Source organism: Aristolochia californica, unplaced genomic scaffold (genome assembly GCF_029961685.1).
Source record: "Aristolochia californica isolate CCGP_79_NKW_82.1479 unplaced genomic scaffold, dmAriCali1.0.hap1 SCAF_5, whole genome shotgun sequence".
Lineage (NCBI taxonomy): Eukaryota > Viridiplantae > Streptophyta > Magnoliopsida > Piperales > Aristolochiaceae > Aristolochia > Aristolochia californica.
Window position 1 is genome coordinate 7272771 of NW_027182214.1, and position 8816 is coordinate 7281586.

General features: G+C 36.2%; 1 protein-coding gene across 1 annotated transcript; it reads right to left on the reverse strand.

Moving 5' to 3' along the window:
- Positions 1-1929: 1929 nt before the first annotated feature.
- On the reverse strand, positions 1930-7946 carry LOC137966190 (chloroplastic import inner membrane translocase subunit TIM22-2-like). Its single transcript, XM_068812736.1, has 5 exons — positions 7675-7946; positions 7053-7117; positions 6809-6881; positions 6665-6718; positions 1930-2711 (listed from the first exon to the last, which is right to left on the reverse strand). The coding sequence occupies exons 1-5, from the start codon at positions 7835-7837 to the stop codon at positions 2464-2466; spliced, it is 603 nt and encodes a 200-aa protein (XP_068668837.1). The 5' UTR covers positions 7838-7946; the 3' UTR covers positions 1930-2463.
- Between the last annotated feature and the right edge of the window lie 870 nt (positions 7947-8816).

Here is an 8816-nt window from a genome sequence, read left to right on the forward strand (position 1 = left end):
CGATTCCTCTCGCAACTTGGCTATATTGGTCTACTGTTTAACTCTGCTCGACTCGGTTCCTTTTCTCTAGCTGGCTAATTATTTTGAAGTATTGGTAGCTTATTCCTTGGTCAGCATATTATTTGGTGCACAGACTAGTATCGGATTATTTTATGGGTCATTTTAAAGGATTATGTGGTACGTGGTATTGGGTCCAGGCCCATTTAAGCTATTATGTCTCTTTGGATGAAATATCATTATTAAAGGACTTCTCAGTTGCTGATTTTTATCTGCATTGGTTATTTTGATGATGAAGAAAGTCAAGGTAGCCTCAGAATATTATCTTCTGGGAAATTACCCCCTTTATTGGTATTTATTACTTCTACCATTTGAGAATCGATGTCCTATGGAGGGACACGGTGATGGAGAAATTTTATTACAATTCTGATCATTGCATATAGACCCACTACTTACAGAAGATAGGAGTGTGTTCTACATCCAGCATGTGTTATGACTTGAGTATGGAGCGATGTCATACAGCTTGGAATGATTTTACTCTCACTTATCTTATGTCAGTTGGACCTCATGGAAGAGACTACCAGTGTGAGGGGGAGTATTAGAAAATATGGACTACCATTTTATACGAGAAGATTATATACACCATTTGCAGCAAGTTGGGAGTTCATGATGTTCTCTCACCCCCAGCTTGAAGGAGAGTATTGAAATATGGGCCCAAGCCCACATGACCAAGGAAGGCCCACATATCCAAGTATGTTGGAAGATGAGCCCAAGCCCATAAGACCAAGGAAGGCCCACACATCCAAGAGATGTGAAAGATGAGCTCAAGGCCCAATGATCAAAGCGAAGGGCCACATGCCCATACAATGATGGTAGTATGATGGTAAATAAAGAGTCATCTCATAGAGATGGCATTGATGTAATTAGGTTAAGTTCCACGGGCATAATTATAATATTATAGTTTCATTAATCTATAAATTGAGCTTAGGGGAAGGGTTAGGACATCAAGTCCATAACCTCTTCTTCCTCTTGTTTTCTCCCAATGGGTGTCTCTCTTTTTCTCCGTGAGCTAAATCTATGAAGTCTTGAAAATCAACACTAGGAAATAAAAATAAGTCAATTGACTATGTAAAAATCAATAATAAGGCCATCTTATTGTTGAAGAAGTAGGAAGTAAAAAAGAGATGAAGAGGCCAGAAGTGCCCCGAGTGGAAGGAGCAAAAGAAGAAGATGAGAAGGAGCTTAGTAATGAGACTATGAAAAAATAAAATTAACCGCAATGACAATGAAAAGAGTTTAGAAGATAAAGAAAGAGAGAGCTCGTGATAGAAGAAGCTTAGTAAAGTAGTCTTTATCCCTATTCACATCCTTTTTAAATGAGTGGTTGGGGTTACAAAGTAGAGAAGGTTGCCAACTATAGGTCCTCAAAAAGAAAGGTTTACGGGAACAGTTGGATCAGTATAGGGTATGTGATCAAACGTGTGAATATAAGCAGTTATATAAGATTGATGAGAATTGCAAGATTAGTTTTCTAGTAGGGTGAAATGAGGAATTTGAACGGATTTTGATTTGAATTCTTGTGCGTTATACTCTTCCCATCAGCCATAGTCCAATTTAGAGCCACCCATTTGCACTTGTCTTTCAGTGTCACACATTGGTCAGCTTCAAATACGAGATGGAAGTAGAATAAACAGAAGTCTTACCATCTTTACATGGGACGCGGCCCCAGAACAAAGTGACTTGCTTCAAAGAGTAACCACTAACTTCGCATTCACAAAATATTTGATCATTCACTACACTTCCAAAATTTGGGCTTTTGTTAACCATCAGTATACACTCCTCGTTTCCGATGAGGATAATAACTGGGGAGTTTCACATGACATACATCCGATATTATCAAATGCAGGAAAAAATTAGGTCTGTTTGGAACCCTGGAAAAAAAATAAGAATTTGACCATTATTATTCAAAAATAGTTAGTAAAGATAAGATAATAATCAAATTCTAAAGATTCCTGATTCCACAATACAGCCAAGTTGTACTGCCGATCATGCATTTCTCAGTCGAACTGCAAATCTTTGAGATCTCTGTTCTTCAGATTTGCAAATCGTTCTTGCACCGTTCCAGGTTTGATATTGTTGCAAAGATGAACTGCCACATAACAACAATTTTCTGAGCGAATCCAAGCTTCTATTCTCAGCTTTGTTCAATATATTGGTAGAGCTAAACCAGGAGGTTTGAAGTCGGTGAGCTCTTGGACCTGTTGATAGCAGCTGCTCAAGCAAAGACGAGACAAACCCAATAGTCGTATGGAAGATATGAATCCAGCATTAACCAACTAGAATAACTAACAAGCGAACGGCCCATGAGAAAGGCAGAAGAAATGCATTTAATCTCACTTCCATTTCCTTCCTGATCCCTTCAATTTACACAACTAATGTTCAACAAGAGCAAAAAAGGGTTGTTTCCTACAGAGAGAAGACAGAGCGCCCCTCGGATTGTTTTAAAGCCTGGCAATAGGAAGAGAAGCCCTCTATGATATTTTTGGGTAGAGGGAGCGTGAAAGGCGGTAGAACAACTTGGTGACGGGCAAAGCTATTACTCGCTGAGGAGGAAGTAGGAAGGGCCAATGCGGGTTTCTGCCTGTTCAGGCCTTCAATAATACAAGAGAAAGCTCCAAACGTGACGCAGCTTTGGAGAAGAGCCTGCGGTGCACCTGCAAGTTAAGGCATGATACATCATATGCACAACAAACATATCTGCATGCATGACATGCATAATACACATGCATTGTCTTTCCCTATTGCTCATGGAAAGAGCTTTCACTCGTAGTTGGATGCTCTTCTGCACTAATCATGGACAACTAGACCTACGGGTGAGTAACAGGAGACCGTAAGAGATATGAATGATTGCACAAAGTAATAAAGATCCATTAATATCACAGACGCAGGATAATCCATTTCATGACCTATCCAGAACAAAATTATGGCATAAATCTTAATTGACAAACAATATTAGTAAAAGAGTCAATTTTTTTACAAGTGTTTGGCAACTGCCTACTAGAATGAGTCTAGATTAGAGTGGTCTCTCATCAGTGAATTCATGAAAAGAGAGAAATTAACATTACACTCTTAAATGTAAGATCAAATAAAGGTGGACTTCGAGAAATAATATGACACGTTTGAAGTCTCAAAAACAAGTACTCAAACCTGAAGATTTTAATCTTGATTGTCATCTACAAGACCAGAATAGACGGGTACCTTTTTATTGTTTTCCTCTTTCCTTTCATAACAAAAATCAGTGGCCTTTCTTTTGTCTTATTTAGTATATGAGTGCCTGTGAATATAGTGATGAAGTTTCCAAAAGTTACAGGCTTCTAATAGAACCCAGATTCACGAAAAAGTAAATGGATGGACTGCATTATTTGATAATTGTGACACCACAATTTTGACAAAGTGCCATAATTTTGGGGATAAGTTCAACACTATTGAAAAAAAAATTATGAAGTTTCTATTTTAGGGTAAAGTTTCTTCTAAAAAAACGGTTAAGAGGAATAAAAAAATTTATTTAAAAAAAAAAAAAATTTAAAGAGATGGTCTCCTATGACAAGGTATTGTTGGAGAACTATATCCTTCAAGGGAGAAGCACCTAATGGCTTCTCTAGGAATATATGGCCATGATTTCATGTGCAAGTTAAAAAATAAAGGTTGTTGTGACCTCAGATGTCTAATATTGTGTCAAAACAAGACACCTGGCCAGGGCCGAGAACAGGTGATCGAACCAAATGACAATAAAAGTACATTTACTACCATCAATAGCTCAAAAGAAACTACTATAGTGTCCAAGTCCTGCAACAGTGCTTTCAACTCAGACGAATTGGAGTGAGCATATGGCAAAAAAATACCAGCATGATTTTTTTTTTCACTGCTTTTGATAGCTCTCCTTGACCAGCAGAAACGAGATTTCTCTTGATCATCCAGCAAAAGTAATTAGCTCAAACCATCAGGTGGGAGAATCCACCCATGGATGTCTCAAATCCTCAGTTGAGAAGAAGCTATAATCATCCTCCAATTGTTCTGAATAAGAGCGTTTCTTTCCACATTAAAAAATCTAAAATAAATATTTATCTAAACATAAAACATCCACAATTATTTATGAAAATGGCACATTCAATGCCTACTCATCTGGTTAACATAAAACATAAGTAAGACACTGGCAAGAAGATTCAGTGCATCACAAAAGCTCTTTTCAAGTAGAAAAAAAGAGACAGTGTTGCTATGTCATCACCAAAATGACTTTAGTGGCGGCATTTGAATGCCACCACTAAAGAGACTTAAATTTTCTTGGAGGCCATTATTGTGACGGAGGCAACATTGAGATGCCACGTTTACTTTTCTACTTGAAACAATTTAGCAAATACTGGTTCTTCTTGCCAGTGTGCCGCTTATGTGTCAAATTGACCAAAATAGGCATTGAATGTGTCATTTTGATAAATAATTGTGGTTGTTTTATCTTTAAATGAATATCTTTTGTAGAGTTTTTAATTTGGAAAAAAATCTTTGAATAATGTGAACTAGGACTTGATGAAAGACTAGGAATAACTCTAGGAATATCTATCCCAAAAAAGGATGTAAAAGATGAATATTATATGGTCCATGGATGGAGCTAGACTAGCTATTTAAAATCTGGCTGCTTCTTTCTCAAACACTCCAGATGATTGCACCAACAGAAAGGCGAAAACAATTCTTCATGATCTAGACATCAACTAGCTAAACCATTGAAATACAAGATCAGAGGGGCAAGGCCAAAAGACAAAGGGAATCCAAATTTCTTAAAATTGGCCGCGTAGATCTTCAAGCAGCAAGTGTAATTTATAAAGGGTCGTTTTTTTTTTCCTAGCTCTCATTGTGAATCTTGTTCTTCCCACTGTTATGCTGCATCCTCCATCTATTTTAAATAGTCTAAGCCCAAAAATTTTCTTTAGATACACACCTCAGAAGACGAGAGATTTTCATGGGGTGGGATCTTCCATGAAGTGTAAATAAGGGTAAAATTGCAGTTGTGAGTGAGGATCAAATAGGGCATATAGTCACCAGAGGCACTCCATTCCCAGTAGGACATATGTATTCGCCAGAGACACATTCCCAGATTAGGAATGAGAAGCACAAAGGAGAGCTCTCTTCTTAAGAGCCTCAGCATCCACAAGGTCAATCAGATTCCAGCTGTGGTTAGTGCAGCTAAAGCAAAGAGGAAAGAACTTAAATCTGGTGGGTTGGGGGGATGCAATATAATCAGGGTGAAAAAACTGCAAGAACATCCTCACCCATCTGCTTTGTTCCTTACCAAACATGAACATTGATTCTAAGAGAATACTTGGGTTTGGGCTTGCATATGGCTTTCCAAAGCCCAGAGGCCTGAAAGAAGATGAGATCAGTGGGAAGCCGATCCTTTTCCCAATAACAAGATCTTTCTAAAAAAATTTCAAATACACTGAGCTACTTCAGTGAGGATCAATCCATCCGTTTCTTTTTTTCCGAAGGCATATCTTACTGCAACTAACTAAATAATATCCAAATCTGTTTTTGATACCTTATCTTATCTCTCTATAGGTATAATCTAGGGTGTTGTAGAGATAGACAAAGGAGAAAGGAAAAGATTAGATAGGATGGCTGGCGATCCTGGATTTCTATCAGTTGTTTGGTCCAAAGAAAGGAGGTTACTGTAACGAGGAATGGCCAAGGTAGGATGAAGGTAAAGAACTGCTCTACACCCAAAGGTGAGGCAATCTGGGACTCATAAAAGTGGCCAAGGACTGCTTCAATCTGTTAACATTTCTGACTAGACATCAGCTCATTTATACAATGCAGTGCTTTTGCATTGAGTGCCTGGTTGAGAGTACCCTTATAGAAACAACCACAAGTCGAAATGAGAAGGGTGGAGTACTTCAGGGGGTGGATTTTGGGTGAGCAAGAAGCCACCATGCTGCTTGGCCACCAAGAAACCCAACAATGTTATAAGAGGTCAAAGAGGGGGTTTCCTTGTCATACAGCCTATAAGATTTTCAAATTTCCATGGATCAAACCAGTCATTAAAAGAGAGAAGATAGCAGAGGAGTGAAAACTTCGCATCCATTTTTCTGCTTGGTGAAGAAGCCTACTTTAGACTTGTTGTGAATTAAGAAAGACAAATTAGCCCTATCAAAAGCTTTCTCCTTGTTTTGTTTGAGGATCAAAACTTTCTATCTATGGTAAAAAGTGCCATAATTAGAAAACAATTGTCAACTAGGCCATTCAGAGCATCCTCAGTTAAGAACTATCCATTGGGTTGGTGCAGTCTAAAAACATTATTGAAAGCGATCACTTTCCATGCAACCAATATAATGTTCAGTCCAAGCAAAAGTCTACCTCTATACATATCTTTAGTATCCAAGCCATGCTGGAAATTGGCAAATAAATTAGCTTTCAAAAACACACGCTTACCCATCCATTTTCATACCGTGGACATGTTACATTTTAATAATAGGGCACAGATACATCTTTTTTTAGGCAAAAGAAAGTGTGAGACACAATTTGTATTTCATCTGCGAGTCCATAAAAAAATTAAAACATGTGAACAGCTTCATCATGAATAGCCACGTAAAACTGATAAGTATTAGAGAGGTTTGCATACCAGGAAAGCTCAATGCAAGACCTGTGCAACAACCAGCTACACCAACATTAATGACTACAAGCAACCAAATCAAGTAAGACACCATAAAATAAAAATCAATGAATCAATAAAGGAATAGGAAATGTCATGGAGTTGAAGGCAGACCATCATCTTTTCCTCTCAGTCTCTTCAAAAAACAGACAACAAGACTGTGAACTCCAGATAGAACAGCAAAAGTCTAACAGGAGCAAAAGGAGATGTCAGTTGGAGGATGCTGACTCGATAGCAAGATTGAAAGGGCAGAATAGTACATCATGATATAAAACCTTCAGTTTCCTGAATAATAAAACTAAAACTTTGACAAGCAAGTCAGAAAAAATATAACTGGAGAAAAATGTAGACCAAATACCTTGGCAGAAGACCCTGCTTCTGCAAAGGAGCCTTTGAATCCTTTCTTCTTCAGCAATCCTGTCCCTGAAAGCATATCCATGCAAGAAATTTGAAATAACCATATATCTCATTAACTAGACAATGACTGATTTACATTCAAAGCACAAAACAAGAGAAAAACAAGTTAGTACAGCAACACAAAATTTAGTTAAACTAATTGCAGAAGCCCCCCTCACAATAGTTTAACTATTAATTGGCTTCATCTATTAGAAATGAAAATTATATCGCAAACAAAGACATTAACACTGGAGTCAATGAACAGAAGCTTGAGAAAATTAATATACACAATTCAGAAACAGTTTACGCCCACCCTAAAACCAAAACCTACAAACAAGTTCTCAACAACAGCTCACGGATCTTCCAAACAAAGAAGCAATAGAGATCTCTTATGGAGAATTTCACATTGAACATGAAAGCTAACAACCAAAACATTTGCCAAATAAGAAGCTCATAAAAGAAAGAAGAAGAGAATAAAACAAACCCAAACAAGCTGCCGAAACTATTCACAAACGAAAAAGTCAAAATAACCAATAGCTTTAGCAATAATTCAAATAAATAGTTAAACATGCGAGAAAACGAACCATAGCCGAAGATAGAACCCATGACGGCCCCAGCGGCGGAATCGCCGGCAAATCTAACAAGACAAACAGCGGGGGAAGCATTTGGGTTCCCGATGTCTGAAGAATTATTAAGGGACTCTTTATTGTTCGCCTCAGGATCGGAGTCGGTGTTCTGGGAAGCCATCTCTCCCTGTACCTTCGTCTCCCTTGCTTCCCTTGTCTACTGACACTGTTAGCCTGTTAGCTCTTGTAATTTTATCTTATTCGATACGAGAGTTAGGGGAGTATGGGGAGTACCCTCAGGACCAGGTACACTCTAAAAGCCACAAGACTTTCACTACTTATTAAGGGGGATAGGTTTAAAATTAACTTAAGTAAAGATTTCAACACATCCTTCGGTGTTAAGTATAGACATTTCAAGTGTAGTGGAAAATAGATTCCAGTACCCTAAAATTAAAAATATGATATAAATAAGAGAATGAGTAACTTCTTGTAATATACTTAGATAGAACATATACCTAAATAGATATTTAACTAAAATAAACATGATTTAATATGTAGTATTAAAATATATTAATAAAATAATTAATAAAAGATTATATTATATTACTTAATAATTACAGTTTATTATAAATTAATATAATAATTACATGTGACTAGAATAAATTATAAAAATAAATAAATAAAATTAAAAAATAATAGAACCGAATATAATAAATAAACAATTTTTTTAATAACATAAGATATATTTTAACATTAAAAATCACTAATTTAATACAGTAATAAAAAATTAATATATTATTTTATCAATAACATAATATATATTTTTACATATTATTAATTAATAATATATTGCCACAAAATTTAAAACCATTGGTTTAATTAATTATAGCAATGGGATAATTAAACCAAAACAATTTATCAAATGTTTATTTTAACAATATTTTAATTATGACTATTAAATCATTAATTTAATACAGTAATTACAAAATGAATATAATGAATAAATAAAAACAATTATTTTATAAATAAAAAATATGGATTATTTTACAAAATAAATATAGTGAAGTTATGACGCTGGTTTAATTTTTTAAAAATTAAACCAGCGTCGTCTTCCTCACAGCGCCGATAATGGCGGGAAACAATGGTGGGCCAGCAAGCAA